Source organism: Ixodes scapularis, unplaced genomic scaffold (assembly GCF_016920785.2).
Source record: "Ixodes scapularis isolate PalLabHiFi unplaced genomic scaffold, ASM1692078v2 PGA_scaffold46__3_contigs__length_2488377, whole genome shotgun sequence".
Taxonomy (NCBI): Eukaryota; Metazoa; Arthropoda; class Arachnida; order Ixodida; family Ixodidae; genus Ixodes; species Ixodes scapularis.
This window is the reverse complement of record NW_024609875.1, coordinates 2,192,427-2,214,164: the sequence shown is the minus strand read 5'-3', so window position 1 is coordinate 2,214,164 and position 21,738 is coordinate 2,192,427. Positions and strand designations below refer to the sequence as shown.

At 45.7% G+C, this 21,738-nt stretch overlaps 2 protein-coding genes across 2 annotated transcripts; one reads left to right on the top strand and one right to left on the bottom strand.

Moving 5' to 3' along the window:
• Positions 1–747: 747 nt before the first annotated feature.
• Positions 748–2,753, top strand: LOC121047971 (transcription factor Adf-1-like). The gene is made up of 4 exons (XM_042293138.1): positions 748–1,004; positions 1,500–1,665; positions 2,186–2,409; positions 2,581–2,753. Exons 1-4 carry the CDS (start codon positions 782–784, stop codon positions 2,751–2,753), a joined length of 786 nt encoding a protein of 261 aa, XP_042149072.1. The 5' UTR covers positions 748–781.
• Positions 2,754–4,525: 1,772 nt separating this feature from the next.
• Positions 4,526–5,371, bottom strand: LOC121047972 (protein ANTAGONIST OF LIKE HETEROCHROMATIN PROTEIN 1-like). Its single transcript, XM_040503740.2, has 3 exons — positions 5,099–5,371; positions 4,848–4,977; positions 4,526–4,786 (listed from the first exon to the last, which is right to left on the bottom strand). The coding sequence occupies exons 1-3, from the start codon at positions 5,260–5,262 to the stop codon at positions 4,637–4,639; spliced, it is 444 nt and encodes a 147-aa protein (XP_040359674.1). The 5' UTR covers positions 5,263–5,371; the 3' UTR covers positions 4,526–4,636.
• Between the last annotated feature and the right edge of the window lie 16,367 nt (positions 5,372–21,738).

The following is a 21,738-nucleotide window of genomic DNA, read 5'->3' as shown; positions in this document are numbered from 1 at the left end:
GCAAAATTGGAATCGAATGGAATATAGAGTGTGTTCAAGGTTCACCAGCATTCCGGTGACGCTTATATATTGATAATATGCCAGTCCTGTCACCATATGAAAATGACCCCGTCGTGCATTAGCGGATAAAAACATTAAAACCGTAGAGAATAAAGTCCGTGGGCTATAAAAGGTGTCTCTTCGTATTGTTTTCTCTGCCGGGCAGCTTTTATCGGGCACTTGGGCTCAAAGATTTCGAGCGTGCGGGTGATATTTTGAACTTAGAACAAACATGTCTTCGCTCAGAGGAGAAAGGATAAAGGGTACTTACTTATATAAATCGGAATAGATTACGTGGCGTTCAATTTATTTTGATCGTACATGCACAAGCAGTTACTGATCCAGTGTTACTGAGTAGTTCTTGCCGTCTCCCTTAATTTCCAGATGTCCTTCGTTCGTTTGGCACGTGTATCCCTCATGCTGAAAAGCGCCGACGTCGTGTTCGCGCTAAGAGTGTCCGACAGTGCACATAAATGCACGTACGAAGCCGTTTTAGCACCGTTTTAGAGCGCAGCTCTTAAGGCGGAAACACATTTGCGAAAAAAAGCCGAATTTTGTGCGAAAACCGCACACGAAAATCGCACGGCAGCTAGGCTCCTCCCCTTTTCCGAAAACCGGGAGCGGTTCGAGACATCTGCTGCGCCAGATATTTTCGCACGGCGCCTCCGAATTCCGGCCGGAGGAGCTCGGTGAGCGAAATCCCGGAACAGGACGGAACGAAAAGATACGTTCGGCTCGCAACATGGCGGCTCAGCAGGCGTTCTTGTGTCAACCTTCGGAGGAAACCCCTTATGTCTCTGCCTCAAAGGGTGGTGGTTCAAAGGCTCGCGTGGCATTCAACGAGCTTTTAATAGCTGAAGTTTTTAAGAGGCGCGAAATATGGGACGCCAGTTCGCCAGACTACCGGAACAGCCTCGTGAGGTCGGAACACTGGAAGGCTATAGCAACGGTGCTGGGATCAAAAGGTGAGGTTTTACGCGATTCATGCAGTTGTGCAAGTTTCTACAAACACGTAGAGACAAGCCGATTCTTCTTTTCGTCTGTTCATGCTTGGCAGCGACCGGCGTTTCTCGTCGGAGTTATCATTTATTTGACACGCACTACGTATACGTGGTTGCTCTTCAACATCCTTCGCGGGCATTATGCCGCTAAAGATCTTACTTCGAAATGCACGCTCTCGAGTCTCGAACCAACTTGATGCGCTCGTGCAACTTAAAGGTCTAAAGCAACCGCATGTGAAGCGGAGTTCCGACCACTCTTGTTAAAAACAGGAGCCTAATTGTTTGTTGCTGAACTTTGCTCGCCGCTGGTTAAAGGAGGTGTAGCGACTAGTTGTATCTCAGTGCAGCAGTAACTGAGCAATATCATACCGTAGTGAAATTATAAAGTCCGAGCCAGAAAAACACAGCTCTTGTTGGCAGTATAAATAAATTATTAAAAGTGTGTATTTCTTATTACAGTCCAGGACGTAGAAAGCAGATGGCGTAATCTCAAAGACACCTACGCCAAAAAACTCCGCGACATATCGAAGCTGGAAAGAAGTGGAGCGGCTGCACCACGAAAGGAGGTCCGCTGGATGTACTTCGAGCAGCTGAAATTTCTAAAAGATACCCTGCAGATGCGACCGTAAGAAACGATTTCGGCTATTTTGTTTTATTTAAAGGCCCCATATACTCCACCTCCGGAGTTCTGGGTAATGGTGAGGGAAGCGCAGATGGTTTACAAAGTACTTTTGAAAGAGCAGGCTTCCACAATTGTGCCTTCTCAAAGGTGGATATATGAGTCACAGTAGGCTGTATATAACCTACAAAAACAGTAGTAAGCAAATAAAGCAGCTCATACATATTAAATGTACTCCTCATTAATACTGCCCTGGAGCGACGTCCACCGACGTGACAGGCAGCGGTTTCCCCAGGAATTGATATTAGCGGGGTGTATAAATTTTTAGGGGGGTGGGGCATTGACAAGGGGAGTCGTTGCGAATTAAGAGGGTGCCTTCAGAAAAACAATGGGAGGGGGGGGGGTACACCCCCCTTAGGGGTGTGTAGGGAAATCACTGGTGACAGGTTAAAAACGATAAGGGAAAGGAAGCACGGGGAGAAGAAAGCAGACAAATCGATTGTGCCTTTTCCTTTCATATTCGCAGCACATCAAGCAGCATATCACTAGATGCTCAAGAAGACTGCACACAAGGCAGTGCCGCTGAAGAGGACACGCCACTAGTTCTGCAGTGGAACATCATTGACGAAACCGGCTCCCCATCCACTCCTGGCGATCTGGTGCTTTCAACGACTTCCGCAGCTCTTTCCGACCCATCACATGTTGTTGAGGAAGTGCCATTGGAAGTGCTGCATGTGCCATTGCAAGCAAGTACAGCTTCACACCCTACGCCGTCACAAAGGTTGCCTCGGCAGCCCGTTCAGCAGGGAGCAAGGCCCCCCAAAAAGAAGTCCCGAACGGACCAGCAATGGACGCAGGTTGTCAGAGACATTGACCAGGAGCTCGAGAGCAAACCTGATGAGTGGGATTTTTTTTTTAAAGGACTCAAAATGCATACCAAAGCTATTCCTTGCCACAACGTGGTCGATTGTCAAGTTCATATCTTACAGGTCATGAAGGCCTACTCTCGGGGCGTCGTGCCTAAGGTCCTCTGGGACCTCCAGATTAACTCATGTGGAGGTCGAACCGTCGAGCCCACCTTAAGTGAAGACTAAGAAGAGAAATTTTGAGTTGCATTCCACGAGTGTGTGAATCCCAATTTTCGGTAATGCTGTGATATTTAGCTTTTTTTATTACTTGGTCTGTGATATCTTTTCTTTAACCTTGATGCTCGGTCAGCAATGCTTTTTTAAACTTTGATACTCGGTCAGTGTCATATTTGTTTTTAGTTTCCATACTCTGTCAGTGATATTGTTGAACCGTCGAGCCCACCTTAATTAAAGACAAAGAAGAGAAATTTTGAGTTGCATTCCACGAGTGTGTGAATCCCAATTTTTGGTAATGCTGTGATATTTAGCTTTTTTTATTGCTTGGTCTGTGATATCTTTTTTTTTTTTTTAACCTTGATGCTCGGTCAGCAATACTTTTTTAAACTTTGATACTCGGTCAGTGTCATATTTGTTTTAGTTTCCATACTCTGTCAGTGATATTGTTGAAATAATATTTTATGTATTGCTGTAAGTTTAGGAAGGAAGCTTTCAATTGCCTTATATCAGCTGTTGAAATTAGTGTTTTGTTTATTTCTCAATTTTCAAAAACACATTCGGGCAGCCTTATGATGACATCAGTGCTTTGTTTTGTCACTCAGTTCGTGATGCATTGCTTTTTTAGGAGAAAATATCTTGAATGCGACAGTTAAAAAATGTTTATTTGGTGCAATTTTTAATTACAGCGTTTTAATTTCTCTCTTGGAGTCTTTCTGTTACGGTTGTGTCTTCTTCCATGGGAGCTGGCCCGGTGCACTCAAAAAGTAAGTCGTAAACAGCTCCCTTACAGCCTTTGCACTCTCAGCAGGGTTTCTGGCATGAGTACAACCTAAGGACGTTAGGCCGCTGTCTTCTTGCTCAGTGCGCCAAGCACCGTCGATCATAGTTCCAGTTGGAGTAACATGGTCACCATACCCATGTGGGCAGTAGAAACTGTCTTCTTGACCTGCTTTGGACGTCAGGTAGTTTATGTGGCACACAAGCTGCCAGAACCAGGAGCTCAGCATTTTTGGGAGACTCCGCCAGAGGTCTTCGGAAAATCCGCCAGCGGGACGAGAGAATTCCAAATGCGTTCTCCACGCACCTCCTTATATGAAACATGAAACACAAACAATAGGATAAGAAGCTGCTCTGCAATAGAAAAAACACTTCCAGTGGCGCACTGCTAGATATTTCAGCTTGAATGGCAGCTGGAGACATAACGTTTATGCATAATTCTTGACTATTGCAGGGATATCGCATAAGCTCCCCCTTCAGCTGTAAATTGAACTTGACTAATGAGGATGCTCAACATGGCATTCTGGTAATTAAGGTGCTTTGAATGTTTTAGAGCCAGGAGACCTAGAAAGCATCTGATGTATACCTTGCTCTGCTTAATCTCTGGTTGAAGTTGTCTTTTGCGTTTTCAAGGTTCTGCCCCGGGTAGGGTCTCATGAAATCATCCCGGAGCTGAAACGCCTCGTCACCGATAAATACATGCGGTGCGACCACATTTGAGCCTGGTAGCAACTTCGGGCCCGGCACCTTCAACAAGCCCTTCTCCATGGCAATGCCAAAGTTGGAATTTTTCAGCACTCCGCCGTCACTGTTTCTGCCATATGCCCCCACGTCCACAATAGTGAAGCAATAGTGAGCGTCTGCAGAAGCCATGAGCACGATGGAGTGCGTTTTCTGAAAACAAAACACCAGGAAATATGAAGCTTGGTAATTTTTGCTTTCATCTAACTCAGGATTAGAATCACATAAACAACATGCCATAATTAGTCCTGGAGTGGGGAAAAAGGGGGATGCCACACAAAATGAAAAAAAGGGGAAGTGCACGATACGCGCATAACACACTATGGCCATAAATGCTATTAATGCTTGAAAGGTTCTATTAAATGTAAAGATTATCACACCTTGTAATTGAAATATAGGGAGCCGCTCCTAACAGGTGCCTGCATCTGGACATGCTTTCCGTCGACTGCTCCGACGCAGTTTGGAAATTGCCAGAGTCTCTGAAATTCCATAGCGATGTCCTGCCATACCTGAGTGCTGGGAGTCTGGATTGATTAAAGCAATGTGTCATTATAGGATACCAACATACAAAGAATAGGCACAGACCGGCATGTAGAGGGGCCTCAGCCTTTCCCACAGACTCTTGCATGTGTCGATAATGGCAGCTCTTGCAGTCGATATGCCCACACGGAAGGCCAGTGCGACATCCTTTACAGGATCTCCTGACGATAGGTACCTGGAACGAATGCAGCAGAGGGAGCGTTGCGCAGGCACATAATATTGCAAATCAAAGGATAGATAAGATATAAAACACTCAACCTGGTAAGCTATTGCATGAGAATTTACGTCACCCTTACCTCAGCGTCATGGCCAACCGCTCCGATGCACTAATTGGTTCCCTGCACACATAGGAACGTCGAAGGTCGTCTTCTACAAGTTTGAGCACGTAATCATACTCTTGCGGGGTCATGCGGTAGAATTTCTTAAAATAGTCAAGATCCCCGGCCCGCATAAGCTTCATCTGAAAGAGATAACCACGACATTCTGTTGTAAGAACTAGACTGCTACGTTATCCGAGGTACCCCCTAGGGTTATTAAACCATATTGGGGAATCGAAAGCAGTACATAAATATTGCCAGCTATTTTTTGTGACTTAACCTATTACGTCTGGAGTCCCACAGGTTAATATTCTCGGTTCCCTTAATGTCAACATGTACATAAATGATACTGTTTAATATAAACTCTGTAACAAACTTTAGTATTTCAATAAATGGCATTGTCTTTTTCAGCTGCGAATGAGAATAAATTGATAGACAGGGCAAACTTTCCCTTAATGCAGCTTGAAGCTTGGGTGCTGTGCAATTCCTTGACAAATAATAATAGCAAAACAAAAAACCATACCGTTCCGACTAAAAGGTAAGAAATAAAGGATTAACCAAAAGCATTGTAATAAATTCATGCCTAATAGAAATTATAAGTTCCTCTAAGACCGTAGGGGTTAAGGGCTCGTCAAGCTGTTTCGAAGTTTTTTGTTTTTTCTTTGACCTGCTTTATTGATGCATTATCGAACGATAATAAATTTATCATTATTCTTTTCTTTTTGACGAACGTACGTGCAAAGCGGAATTTGTTTTAGACTTTATTTTTAAACAAATCACTGCCGGAGACGTCAGCACGGCGAGCGCGTGTGCCTACAAATCCAGCAAGCTCCTTGGTGCTTGAATAAATTAGCAAAAGGTCTATTTACATGCCCACATAAAGGTTGTACATACCGCAGTGAAGAATTCGCTTTCTTGCTGTCTTTTCTGCCACAGGGGACGCACCCACCAGCGCCTTTTCATTTTTTGAGGCTTCCTCATCAGTTGAAGCACGATTAGCTTCTTCTTCAACAGTAGAAGTCGGCGACGGCGATCAGGCATTGCGGACTTCACAAGATCGGCGGCCCTTTTGTATTTCGCGTGGGAAAAAGCACGAAAACCGCAGTGCATTGCGATTTCCGCGCTGCGCATTTCACCTCATGTGGCTCGTCTTCCGAAAATCGCAAGCTACGATTTTCGCAGCCTCCGATTTCCGTCCGATTTTCGGTTCGTTTTTTCGCAAATGTGTTCCCGCCTTTAGGGGCCCGTTCCCGGCTTGAGCGGCGTCGCCGTAACCAAGGTCATCCCAAGGTCACTTGACCCCCAAGGTCATCCTCGCCAAGGTCACTTGACACCCAAGATCACGTGACCCTAAGGTCACCCCAAGGTCACGTGACCCCCTCCCCAGGGTCGCGTGACCCCCAAGGTCACGTGACACCCAAAGTCACGTGGCCCCCGGGGGTCACGTGACCCCCGATGACGTCATCAGTGACGTCACTGATGTCGTCACCGGCATCCGCATCGTCAGCGTCATCGTCACTGATGTCGTCACCGGCATCCGCATCGTCATCGTCACTGATGACGTCACCGGCATCCGCATCGTCATTGTCATCATCACTGATGACGTCATCAATGACGTCACTGATGACTTCACCGGCATCCGTATCGTCATCGTCATCATCACTGATGATGTCACTGGCATCCGCATCGTCAGCGTCATCATCGCTGATGACGTCATCAGTGACGTCACTGATGACGTCACCGGCATCCGCATCGTCATCGTCATCAATGACGTCACCGGCATCCGCATCGTCATTGTCATCATCACTGATGACGTCATCAGTGACGTCACTGATGACGTCATCGGTATCCGCATGGTCATCGTTACTGATGACGTCATCGGCATCGGCATCGTCACGTGACCCCCTTAGGTCACGTGACCCCCACCCAAGGTCACTTGACCCCTCCAGTACCCTTCCCTCCTTCTCCTCAAGAGCTGCGCTCTAATTCGGCGTTACAGGGAGTTGTAAACGGCTTTCACTTTTTTAATGCGATGAATTTGAAAGAAAAACGCCGTAACTGACCAATTTTTTCGTCGGCCTGACTGAGAAATGCTCTAAGCTACCTAGTACGTACGAATTATTTGGGATATTTGCTCTTATGCTCGAGCGCAGGGAGAAAATGCACTCACTCTTTCGCATAGGAATGCATTGCCGGAAGTCAGTTTCGGACTGGTTGCTGTCTGTTTCAATTTGCGTCAGCACATTACCGCCACTTGAACCTCTAGGGTACGTTATAATAACTCTATACCTTTATGTTCGCTTTTCTTTAGCGCTCATTCACATTGGAAGCGGATCCGCGCTCCCAAAGCGGTTGCGAACGCGGTTGTATAAAGATCCAGTAGAATTGCACGCGTTCGTCAATTGTACTGGATCTTTATACAACCGCGTTCGCAACCGCTTTGCGAACGTGGATCCGCTTCCAGTGTGAACAAGCGGTTAGGGAGAGTGATGCCATACTTTGTAGTACCCGACGCCGACAGTGCACGCTCACACATAAAATACAAGGAAATTGCCGGTAATAAAATGGCGGCGTAGGAATGCCAAAGTCAGCAGCTCGAGCAAGGAGAAGAACGAACGCGCGTTTTAAATTAAAAAGTAGACAAAAGCATCGGACTGTCTTAGGCTGGTGCGCTATCACCAGCCTAAGACAGACGCGTACACATTGGGACACCCTAGCCCGCTAAAAGTGGTTTTGTGCAAAAGACCGCCCTGTGGCTCGCGGCAGGGAACACGATTAGAAACGCTTTGTCCTACCTGAACGAGCAGATCCAGGAAGCGGCCGCGGACTAATGCAGTCAGCTGAAAACTCTCACTCTACATGCAAAGCTAGTGCATTTCACAGCCAGCGTGAAAATATTGATGGCTCGCTATTCCCACCCGCAATGTAACCAAAACAAAAGCGTCAGAATAACAGGATTATTCACCCGAAGGAAGTCAAACGAGCAGCATGACGCTTGCGACTGTCCGGCCACGACCGTTTCCAGCTCTCCGTGAATTGGCGCGAAGCCTTAGCACCGTCTGAACTTTTTACCATGGATTAGTGCGCCTGCACCTCTCCTCTTGACCGAACTACATTGCTCCAGTTAAGAGACCAGTCTCCTCTTAATATAAAGGGACACGTGTGAATTCTTCCTCTCGGTCTTTCCTACACAGAGGGACCAAGGAAATGGTCTCCTTTGTCTCTCTCGATATGTTGGTGTCGCTCTTCATGTTGCTATTTTATTTTCCCTTTCCCTCTTAAAAAAAACTGCGTGTTTTATGAGAGACCGGTTTTAAAGTGTAACACCGCACATTCCCTAACAAAAAATCCGGTTTAATTTAACATTTAATAGCTTTATTTACCATGTATAAGCATGGTGGGGGCTGAAGAAAAAAGCTGTCCAAGCAGCTTGACTGGTCCTCAGCCCCCCTCAGGTACATACAGTGGCGAGAAAGACATTTAAAAGAACACAAAAAATTATATAATAATACAAGGTACTTTCATCATAACAATGAACAACAGAAAGCTATCAGCAATACATCAAAAAAGAATAGCACTGGCCTATAAAAGAAATCGGGAAGTTGTACACAAGAAAGGGAAAACTATCCAAAGTATTCTAAGATGCTTCAACATAATATATATATATATATATATATACATACATATATATACATATACATACACATACATGCATACATACATATATATAAACACACACATACATATACATGCACATACACATGCACATACGTACAAACACACACATATTATACACACGTACATACACACAGACATACATATGTGTGTTTTTATGCTTCGTATATTGCGCGAAGTTCACTATATCTGCAAGTGTACAGATCAAGATGAACGGGGTGATAGTAGTTTCGAAGGGATGGTAAAAGATAACGGAGACATTCTTTTCCGGAGTTTAGTCGAGTTGTAGGGACTACCCAGCTCTCTTTGTGTCTTGTACAGTAACTAGAGGTTTTTATTTGCAGTTGGGAAAGATTGCGTATATTACTTATATTTCTCTGTGTTTCTAATTTATAGCGAGCACTCAAACGATATCTGTATAGGTTGTGTGCCCTGATAACGCGAGAACGACGAAAGAAAATTGAACTAGGTGTTCCATAAGGAGCGTTATAGATGTGGCGAACGTATTTCTTTTGTAATAAATGAATACACTGTAGGTTTGAAGATGTAGTTGTCCCCCACACTAGTTGACAATAGTTTAAGTGTGAGTAAAACAGTGAATTATAACGAAGCAATTTAACTTGTGTGGGAAGGAGGTATCGAATGCGTCCAATTATGCCAGTAATTTGCGCTATTTTTGTTAGCAAGTAGTTTACATGAGCGTCCCATAGCATGTCGGCGGAAAATATGATACCGAGACACCTGAAGTTATCTACCTCTTCTATACGACGTGAATTAATGAAGATTTCTGGATGTGTAGGAACGGGCTTGTTTTTTGGGTCTGAATATAACCGCCTTTGTTTTGTTTTTTTCATTTACTTGCATAGCATTAGCTGCCGACCAGTTCTCGAGTGTTTTCATTGTATCATTACATTGATCTATAAGTTCATGAATGTCATGGCCAGAGAAAAATATGCTAGTGTCATCCGCATATACTATATATTTGGCTGTGGGGCTAATATCTACAATGTTGTTAAGATAAACGTTGAAGAGTAGTGGCCCTAATATGCTGCCCTGTGGCACACCACAAAGTACTGGTTGCGCCTTTGAGCGCATATTGTTAATATGGACAACCTGTTTTCGATTAGATAAATAAGATTTTAGAAGCAATAAAACCCGTCCTCGGATACCGTAGCAGTTCAGCTTTTCAAGCAAAATGTCATGATTTACTAAGTCAAAAGCCTTTGAAAAATCTACAAATACACCAAGAACGATGGCTCTGTTTTCAAATTGTGTGAGTATATATTCTTTTTGTTCAAGTAATGCTAGTTCACTTGATTTGTTTTTACAAAAGCCGAATTGGTGTGGCGTCAACAAGTTATGCTTATCAATAAATCCCGAAAGTCTCGAGTGCAAAAGCTTTTCAAATACCTTTGAAAAAACTGGCAGGATGGAAATTGGCCTATAATTTCCCAGATCATTTCTATCTCCCTTTTTGTAAAGTACTGTAATCTTTGCTTTCTGCATATTTGATGGGAAGACAGCTGTCTGCAATGAATTTGTAATAAACAGATCAAGCCTTTTCGCTATCCGGATTATGGAACCGGAAATCTATCTGGATCTATCTGGAATTTAGGTTTTCAGAAATTATTCCTTTGTCTGCAATCTGGATTTCGGGATTCCAGTAACAAATTTCCGGTTCCATATTCCGGATAGTGAAAGGTTATACCGGATTTTTCGGTAGGGTCATAATAACTATATGAACCCCACTGCCCCGTGTTTACTAACACCGCATCACAATGAAATTAAAGCTCGGCTATACTTCGTTTCACCTTAGCATGAACCATTGTTAGCCGTGCATGCTAAAGGCGTGATCTATTTTCTCAGGATGAAGCCTCGGCGGCTCCACGAGTGCTCGTGCAGTGAGTGCTCTAATCAAGGCAGGCAAGGCTACTCGCTAGCGGTTACACAGCCTTCGCAGTTAGTTCATGCTAAGGAGGGGAATCGGTGGCCGAGTGGTCTATCAGCCCCGAGAAGTGCGCGTGGCGCCCCCTTACGGCAAACCGGGTTGACGTCGCGGCGAGAAGTTTTCCCCGACTCGCCCGCTCGCCCTGTGGAGGCTGTGACGACGCTAGCTGTCGGCGCGCTCGTATCTATTTAATATTTTTTGCATGTTTTTCGTAGGAAGTGTAAGTTTTTATATGTGCCTTTATTGAGGTATGGCCTGTAGCTACAGGCGAAACTTCAACCAACATTTTAAGCGTGGTTGACAGGGCAGGCAACGCATGAATCGTAGCTGGTATATGAAAATAAAGAAATATCGCCACAATTGCCGGAGCGTCACTATAGATTTACATCTCGCACGATAAATGCTGCTGATGGTCTGAATGATTTGGCAGGTTATGTATACTATTTTTTTTTGGTATCTCCGATCGCCGAAGCAGAAAAGCTGCATGCAGCTTGAGCAACATGCTAAATACAGTCTGGGCCATGGGGAGAGAATCACAAGTAAGACAGCCCAACTGCAGGGGCAAAGTAAAAAAACAAGAAACATTTATTATATACGTTGCTCGCATTCGACCTTTGCTGGATTCGGATAGTACTTCAATGGACTACAGGGGTGGTTTCTGTGGACTAGTTTATATCAACCCTCAAGTAGTGTATAACACACGTAAGCGGAGGTGTCTAGCTCGTTATTCGTCCCTTAAGCTCTAAAATTAAGATGTAACTTCAATCGAATTGTCCTGAAGCTAAAATACCAGAAGCTTTTCTCGCGCAGAGTGTCGCCCTTCGCAGGTTCTACATTTTCTGCTACTGGTGCTGCATGTACCACTGGACAGACGTTCGAATGCTTGCTTTTACTCCTGTTTTCCTGTGTTATTAAAGAGTCCAGCTGTAGGGAGTTTGGAGGCTGAGGAAGCTTTTGGGGACATGCACCAGTGTCTCTTTTAATTGGAAGTGACAATTCAGACTAAACGGTGCATTTCGCGAATACCCAAGGCTCTAAAAAAATTGTCAGGAAAAAGTATAAACATTCCAAATTACGACACTATTGCTGTGCATATCTCGGGCAGTTCAATACATATCATGCAGGCAACTGGGGGAAATTCGGCCGTTTTTGCTGCTACCCTACAAACTAATTTCCAGTAATTGTGCATCTTCTAAGAAATATGCCTGCATACGTGTATAAACTATATGATTAATTTACGAAGAAGCTAGATTTATGTAAAGAAAACCTGTTCCATGAGCACTTTAAGGATAATCAGACAGAGGGCCTTTAAAACATCTGCGAACTACAGCATGCAGAGTGGCAGCGCAAAGACGGGGTCGCGAGCTAATTTGCCGACCACCCAAAGGCCCATGATATAAATGCCACTTCAAATGCCTTGAAAGCGGGATGTAATATCGTCCTAAATCATCAACATGCAAGGAAGAGAATTCCAGCGTCTGAAACACTTGCGCCACCGCTTCACCAATTCCTCGCAAAATTGCCTTGTGTCGTGTGGACGGACAGGGAAGTTCATCGGAGGACTCGCCTCCGCCGATACCTTTCGGGATTTGTAACCCGATTTTGAAGGTAAAAGGGACAAGCAGGATTATAAAATGTACGGAAGCACGTCCCTATCGGCCTAACTCAACGTCTTGCCACCGGGTAAACGAAGTCCAGCTCCTCGAAGAGCTTGCCGCACACAACGCCAAACCAGGAAACCGGTGCTGGAAAGCGAGCCAATGAGAGATCGCGGAGCGGAGTCATCCCCCTTATGTCACGGTACATCTCACCCAATCAGGGCGCGGCGACCGCAGCGACGCATGTGTTCGCTCTCGGGGCTAATAAGCCCGCAGCTCTCAAGTTTTGAGCAGCGCTCCAGGCGAGCAAAATAGAATAGTCGGCTCGCGTTTCGAACGTGCGTCATCATGCTTCCCGACTACAGTTTCTTATACCCCTGTCAGACGGGATAGTTTAGTGTCACTACAAGCGAGTGCACTTCGCCCTTAGCGTCATTTCTGTAGTGTGCCACACGGCTCTTTCCTGAGGAACACACTTCGCTCGGAGTGAGTTTGACGAACTCACTTCGCTCGATCGAGCGCGTGGAATCAGTAAGAGTGTTTCAACAGTAAAACATAAAGACAGAAACCAAAAGCGTGGCGTAAGTTTTATTTTATAAAGAAAAAGAAATTCGTGAAAGCGACGACATGTAAAAGAGTGGCATTGCGAAAACAAAATAGTGGGGTGGACTTGGAGTTCAGGCTGATCTGAATCAAGACTAGCGGAGCGCTGAATTGATAAAAGACGACGACAAAGTCAGTCATTCATGGCTATCTTGGTTAGTAGAAAATGATAGAACCTACTTTTGTTTCAGCATGTAACTATTCGAGACAACACGATAATTATGACCTGATTAGGCAGTGTCAGGGCCTCCTCGTAGACTTCCGTGGAATGAAGCGGAACGCCAAAGTTGGATATGCTTCGTTCTTTATCTTGGCTTGCGATGATCGATCAGAATCATCCAATTTGCATAAAAATCGTTCATTAATGTAACGTTGTTTTAGAGCACAGCTCCTAGGCACCTGTTTCAGGGTTGAGCGGCGTCGGCGTAACCGCGCGTTGCATTAAGGGCTGTTTCCCAAAATGACGTCACACGTGACGTCACGCGTGTCGCCACGTGTGACGTCACGAGGGTAAAATTTTCCCGATAAAATTTGCGGTAAAAGTTTTTGCTAAGTTTGGCGGAAATGTTTTCCGCTAAATTTAGAGAAAAAATTTTATCCGTGTGACGTCACGTGATGTCACAATTAAAATTTCAGATGTCCTGTCATCTAAAATTTTCCCGCTAAATTTTGCGGTAGAAGTTTTTGCTAAGTTTGGCTGAAAATTTTTTCACTAAATTTAGAGGAAAAATGTCACCCGTGTGACGTCACGTGACGTCACATTTAAAATTTCAGATGACGAGTCATGTGATGCCACACGTCAATTCAGCGGAAAAATTTCCCCACTAAATTTAGCTGAAAATTTAGCTAAATTTTTACGCTAAGTGGGATGGGAACAGGAGAGGAGGATGTGAGGGTACGGAGGGGGAGCAGCTGGCATACCCTCCCCTTCGGAATCGTACCCTTCCTCCCTCCTCCTCAAGAGCTTCACTCCAATTCGGCATTTCAGAGAATTGTAAACGTCAATTTTTTTAAAGTGTCTTTATTAAGGGGTATCGAAGCCGAGTGGGCTTGCGCCCACCTGATCGGATTACGTGGAGAGGAAGCTCGCCCTGGAGAAGGAGAACCCAGTGATTCTGAGCTCAATCCCCAGCCCTGCCCGAAGAACACACTTCCAATGAAGTGAGTTCTGGGAGCACACTACGCTCGCTCCTGTAGACCAAGTGTGTAACCTCGATAGCAGTGTTTAGTGAGTTAAAATAACAGAAGAAATTAACGCTGCGTAAAATTAGTATTATTTTGATAGGACTAATGTTAGATGCGCACTTGTTTTCTGCTGGCAGGAAAGTAGTGCATTGTAGAAAAACAAGCGGTTAATCTAGTTTCCAGCCTTGGCCCCTGCGCGACGGCCAACGAAGGCCAGGAGGCACCTACACGACTCCACCAGGAATCTGAAGGTGGCAGGAGAGACGCGAAAGGCTTTCTTGAAGTAGAACTCGCCCAAATGGGGCAAGGTGTCTTCGAACCACCGTTCGTTCCTCTGGAAAGTCCACCGTTGTCGACTGATCACGGGTAGGTTGTCGGTCATGAAAGTGGCTATGGTGAAGGCATTGGCCTGCAGCTGCTGATCGATGTTACTTGAAATTCTTGCCTGTGCGTCGGCATCCAGGTCCAGCTGCCTCTTATCTGAAAGGCGTTGGGCTCTCACTGAGAAAAGTGCCCCAAACATGCGCTTCCACTGTCCACCATCGCGGATATTGCCCTCCGGATCGTCCTCCACACACTCCATGATGTTTGATTGTGGCGAGTGGCGAGTGGCCGAGTGGGCTCGCGCACACCAGCTCGGAGCACGCGGAGCGAAGGCTCGCGCTGCAGAACCCAGGAATCCTGGGTTCAATCCCTACTTCTGCTCCTTTCTATCTGTACTCCGTTTTACCTTATGTCGTACCGCAGACAAGGCTAGATGCGCGAGCTCATAGCGTTGGGAGCTACTCTTAAGAGGGCATAGTACCTCCAAGCGCCACAGAGAATACATGTAGATTTTTGACGTTTTCAAAAAATTCCTACATGAGAACCGCTCTTTGTATTTGCTTGAAACTTTTACGATAAAGAGATTAATACTTAATTTTTTCATTGGCGCAGATTATATTTCTCAGTATTTAGCACAAATATATATTTTTAAATCGTGAAATCGACTCAAAACGGCAGTTTCGACACTTTTGGGTTTAATGACGTTTTACATAATCTACCAATTTTTAGAAAACAGTTGTGTTCGCGCAAGTGCCTCTAAAATTTAATACGGAATTGATTGGTACCAAAATAATTAGTGTAGGTTAATCCGTTTCGGAAGTACAGCGATATTTCCGAATACGAGTTTCTTTCTTTCGGAAAAGAAAACTAAAAACAATTTAGTGTGTTTTGCATTTCGTTCTCCTCCCGCTAGATGGCGGTCTCTGTCCGTAGTTTGTGTAGTTCGGTGCACACATTTTTTTTGTATTCATACGCGATCTTTTTTTGTTCGAGCGACAGCGAACGCGGTTCAGTTCAACGCTGCGGCGCTTGGCGTTTGGTGCGTTCGAATATTTGCCGTTCGGAAGTGTTGCGTTCGCCTCTGGCGTCAAGGGTCGAAAGCAGGCTTCCTACGGCAAGCGAAAGCTAAAGAAGTGCCTGATTGAGAATACTCGTAAGCGACAGTGTGTGGAAGCTTCGCACGTTGAGGTTCCTGGTGAGATCGAGCCGTCGTGTTCCAGCCCGGATGGTTTTGTTAGCGAGAAGAGCGAAGGTGGTCCTCAAGCCGCGACCATGCGAGGCTCGCCGTAAAGCGCGATCCAAACCAAGGCTTCTTTTTGCGCCTGTAGGTCGTGCGGCTGCGGATGTGACGTATTTTCGTGACGTCGCGCCACTTCTTCGCTCCTTCCGGTCGCGCACAAAAAAGTTGGATAATTTCAACTTCTTTCTCAACGCGCACAAAAACGCGCGGTGACGTATAGGGCGCTCCTGTATCCCGGCCAATCGGTGGAGGGCAAGCTAGTTCCGGCTCCGCGTTTCTTCGCCGCCTTCTCAGAGCAAGTGACAAAAGCGCCCTCCCCCCACATTTATTCTCTTCCAACATAACAACGCGATCTCTCTCTCTCTCTCGCCGCCTTCTGGTGCGACAGACTGGCCTGGCCGGCCAGTCTGTTGCGCGCGTGCGCGCTCGCCCGAAGCTGGCCCGTCCAAACCAAAGCGCACGGTTCTGACTCAGAAAGCGCGCGCGGAAACAGCAATAACGTCAAGAAATGCGTCACATCCGCAGCCGCACGACCTACAGGCGCAAAAAGAAGCGTTGGTTTGGATCGCGCTTAAGGTGTTCTTCTGCGACCGTATTCCGCGCCCGTATCCTGTTTCATTGTGCACGCCGAGGCGTCAGCGTGCGTGTCTCGCTTTCCTGGATCTCGGTGGATAGGTCTCCGTGTTTTCGCACGTGGCAAATTCACCTTGGAGCTATGGGTCGAAGACAACCGTCCTATGGCAAGCGGACCGCGAGGTGTTCCACAACCTCGTGGTCCGTCAATGCGTTGTGCTTGTTTGTACTTTTTTTTCTTTTTCTGACGCAAAGTTTTATTTTATCGTTATCTTTCACACAAACGTCCTTCCGCCTTGGGGTCGTGGAAGTCGGGGATGAAACGCGCACAGAGTAGATCGTTCTTTTCCTCCTTTATATTTTTCACGGACGTTCTGTGAGCTCCGTACGGTTCGTGGTCACCGCAATCTGACGCGGGGAAAACCGGGTCGCCTGCTCTGTAGTCAGGGTATTCTTAGGGGAGGGTGATAACTCGCTGTTCTTCTGGAAATTCACAAATATACCGAAATGGTGACATGGGTAATAATTGAAGTATGTTTTTTCCGGTGTTTATTTTTGAGCAAAAAGTCGGTGCATGTTTTTCGGTGCTTATTTTTTTAAACACCAGTTTATTATGATTGAACGTCTCGTGATGACGCTAAAAAGCGTTGATAACAGAGGAAGAAAAATGCGATTGGACAAGAACATTTCCAATTCTAGTCACATATCTCATACGCTCTTCTCGTGGGAGCATCTATCCCGACCAAAAATGCCTGTGAACGCATAATCAGTGTACAATCTTTTGGCCTAGAGAGCTATTGCACACGCTCGAACGCGCTTCACACTCCAGTAGACGAAGTTGGTGGCACCCAGAAGGCGAGTTTTTGAATGGTCTGTAGTAGGCAAAAGAAACAAATAACAATCAACGCATCTCAGTTAACCAAGCGAAGAGGCGCGTTTCTAAGGTCAATGGTTCCGGACGACAATAATGTTGTTGACGTTGTCTTCCAAGAACCACACCGACCACTGAATAGGCACTGGAAGGATGGACGATTGACGAGATAAAATGTTTCACAAACTTCTACAGAGGAGGCGTTTCGAAGAAACTAGCCGTCACTGGCGGGAACAGTCACCGACTGGAGCGTTTTGGTTTTACCCAGGCCGAATAGAATATTTCGAATCCCCTGAGTTTTTCGGTTGTAACCAATTTAGTATTTTCGTCACCGGCGGATGTTTATCAACTCAGAATAATAAAGTTTGTCCTAAAATTATTTTTTTTTCTTGGTGAATAGAGGTGATTTGTTGAGTTCAAAACTTCGCATTATCAAAATAACAAACATCGAAACGCTGAACACCGGATAATGAAGTTGCTAAAAAGGCCAAAGCGCCGGAAGGCAACCCTGAACTGCAACAATATTTATTTACTTCGACTTCAAAACATATTTTTGCAAGGCAAACTGGACGAGGGCAAGAAAGAAGGGAGAATGAAAGGGCCGGGAAGGGAAAGGTAGTTCGGAAGAATAGAGTGAGGAGAATAAGGAGTTTCAGCAGATCCTTTCCGCAACCCGCTAACGCCAGTTTAGCTCTGCGTCATCCGCCACGAGACCTTGAACTATGCAGAAAAGACTGGAGGCGTGCATGCTCAGTTGCGACGCGTTCTTTGAGGATACCGATGCGGAGGAGAAAAACGGCCTGCTAAATCTCGCTATCTCCAAAGCTGACTAGTAACGCCACGCGGAGGAAACGGCGGCCAAACGTTCCGGGCGTTGAAAATCAACCTCCTTTCGAGATATGCTCATGAAGGTGGTGCGTATGTTATGTTTGCAGCGACGCATAGCAAACGCCTCAACGATCGCGATTCCTTTCAAACTCTGGCCCACGCAAATGATAATCTACAACGCGGTCAAAAGCGATGTCTTGGGCACCCTGATAAGTCGTTTTTGTTCGCAGTGCGGATTATCGGTTTCCCGAAGTTAGCACAAAGAAGTTCAAAGTGGGGAGTCTCTGTGTGCCTAACAAAAAATTAAGCACCCTCAACATTCCATTGCTTCGCTTAGTGAAGTGGCCTACTAATCCTTGGGGTCTCGTGCCTAGTTGTTTTGAAAACGGAGAGAAAAAAAAAAGAAGAAGGAACTCTTGAACGTTTTTGTTTAGACTTGAGTGGCACACCCAACCTCTTTCGTAACAAGAGTCGTAAGAATATTTCTACCTCTCTCCAATGTATGTGGCCTCGTAAGACCGCCGAGCTCGCCAAATAACCCCAGCGAAGCACAAGGAACCGCTCTCTTGCCGGCAACACAAAAATATTCTATAATATAGTTTGTACACTCGTTACTTTCACAACACCATGGGACCTCGTATTTTATCATTTCATCGTTCATATTTCTTTCTGCGCATTATGGTTGTAATGGCGACAAGTGCGACTTCACTCTCGATTTTGGATGTTAGCTGAGAGCAGAAACCCAGAAATTGGGATGGGTACCCTATTGAAAAAACCAGCACAAGCTGGTCCCAGCATCCCAGCTTCATGCTGGGTTATTGCCCCAGCATGCCCAGCTTGTCGAGCTGGTCCCAGCACAAGCTGGTCCCAGCATCAAAGCCTCATGCTGGTCCCAGCATCCCAGCTTCATGCTGGGTTATTGCCCCAGCATGCCCAGCTTGTCGTGCTGGTCCCAGCACAAGCTGGTCCCAGCATCCCAGCCTCATGCTGGTCCCAGCATCCCAGCTTCATGCTGGGTTATTGCTCCAGCATGCCCATCTTGCCGTGCTGGTCGAGCTGGTTGGATGCTGGGTCGTGCTGGGTGAATGCTGGGCAAATGCTGGGTCATGCTGGGTGAACTGCTCATGCTAATTAGGCTGACGTACTTCCCCACCATTTTAACCAGTTAAAATGAATACACACGATAAACAAGCCAAACTCTTCAGGAAAGCCAGCTCGGCATCGAATTTATTATTTTCGTATTTGCGGTCTGCACATGAGCTCAGATGCTTTACATCCACTGCGCTGACACAGTACTAACCGGCGCACAGATAGCGGTTCTCGGTGCAAAACAAGGAGCTCCGGACTTTGAGCGAAAATAAAGGTTTTCTCTCTCTCTCTCTCTCGGTGCAAAACAAGCAATGCTATTAAAACCAGATTGCTTATCTCTCAACACGAAAAATACTAGACACACGCCAAAAACAGGCAATAACAATAAAAAATACTACACAGATGAGAAAAGCGAACCTGGGTCCCGCCCGTAATGGGGGCGAAGCGTCCTCTTCCGTAGTCGGCAGAGGCGAGGAGATCCGTGTGGCTTGGATGGCATTGGCGAAACTCCTCGGCACCACCGTATTCACGAGCACACGGATGTTCGAAGACACGAAACGACGCCTCCGTCGGGGCATCCGGTTTCTTCCTGCGCTAAACGGACTGCCGCTCGCCGCCTCCCTAAATCCCGCTTCGCTTGCGCCGTTCAAGTAGTCGCCAAACAACGCGCACACAGCCGTCCCTTCGAAAATCTGTCCAAGATAGCCAAACGAGGAAGCTCGCAGCGTGCCTGAATGAATCAGGATATTGCAGTGCGTCCCGAGATTTATGTTTTTATATAGTAAATAGATTTGTCTTCTGTAGTTAGCAACCCACCACAGTTCTCCAGCCGTGATGTATTTGGAAGGCTTCCATGCAGTGAAGGAAAAATGTGACTTCGGTTACCACGTCTAGTTTGAGGTCAGTGGGGCCAAGACAGCAGCGGAGAGTGGGGAATTGCGGATGGTGGCATCGGCCGTTCCCGAGGCGAAGCGCGCTCGCTTTGCATCTACGCTTTGCCTTTGTTCAACTATTCGTCAGCGTGAGTTGTTTCTGATACAATGACTTTCGCCGGTTGTTTCTGCGGAAATAAAGGAAAAGGACACTAAATATTGTCATTGCAAATGATGTTTTACCAGCTTTTGCGTTTATGACAGCAAAGCATAAAAAAGATGCTGGGCCTTTTCCTCGATATTATTATATGATCTCTATGTTCGATGTAGACCATCGCGATGCTCGTAAGAGCCATCAATGCAAAGTCCTACTTTTATTTCCCGCCCGGCTCTGTAAAACCACCGAGCTCGTCAAATACCACAAACAAAGTAGGAGCAAATACAAAACTTGAAAGTATAAAACAGAGAGGACGAGGACGGGAACAGGACATCTTGAAAGATGTCCTGTTCCCGTCCTCGTCCTCTCTGTTTTATACTTTCAAGTTTTGTATCTATTAACCAACACGCTCGTTTTCAACTGTAAAGTAGGAGCACCAGTTCTTCTGAAAAAGCTCCTTCAATAGATGTGGAAGCCTTGTCTATGTTATACTATTTTCAGCCGGATATAAACGCGACATTCAACTTGTAAAACCTCCAATAAGTGAGAAGTGTACGATAGCATCCGTCGTATATTCCTTACTTCCATAACATCGTGGCACCTCGTATCCTAATCTTTCCTCGTTCAAATGTTTCTTTTTTTCTCGCATTACGGTTGTTACATCGTCAAATGAAAAAAAGACGCAACAGTTATTTAATTACATGCACGAAGCAAGTAATCTAAAGACCGTACATTCTGTGGTTTCAGTCCACCTAAGCTTATGAGTCCACCATGTCATGTGTTGAAACAAGTAAAAGTCATTGCCAAAATGATTAGAATAGAAAGTGAGTCTAACGCGGGTATCTTCCAGCAAACGTTCGCGCGCCTTCAATACGATTTCTCAATAAATCGCCACTGTGCCCCTTGGACACACTTTGGGGACCAACACATGTTTACGTCCTTGAGTCAGCGTGTAGTACTGCACCACAAAAAAATGCAAAACAAACTCTATAGGCTGGTTCACACTGTTTGTTTTTGCTAGCTTAGGAGGGGGGTAACATACCCTATATTCTTATCTTCCTCCAGGACAGACGTACAGAGTCATACCGCAACACCCATATGTGGAACACACAGAGCTATCGCTCTCCTGTTGGCGGTACAGTAGCAGACGACACGACGTAGCTCCGTGGTCTATCGAGAGCATGGCTTTTTGCCCTCGCCCACGCACCACCGTAGGCGAGGGCAGGGGCGTGGGCGTGCAGCCGCGGCCGTTGAAGACTAGGGAAATGGTCTCGAAGAACCGAGAAATGGTATCTTGGGGGGGGGGGGGGGGGGGGGGGGGTATATAATAATCACGTGCCGTTAGTATACTCTATTTGCTAAGCCAAATAAATATTTGCAGCTTGTGAGAATATGTTTGCGTGACGATTTACCGTTCGCACTACTGACGGATGTTAGCGAATCCTTCATGTTCGTGGCTCGCAGTTATCGGTACCCCTTCAGATTGATTTCACCATATATATATATATATATATATATATATATATATATATATATATATATATATATATATATATATATATATATATATATTGCTTCCAGGGCGTTGTAACAATCACAAACACGCGAGAAAAAAAAATCTTATTGAGTACGCGTGATTTTGGGCGTCGCAGCTCT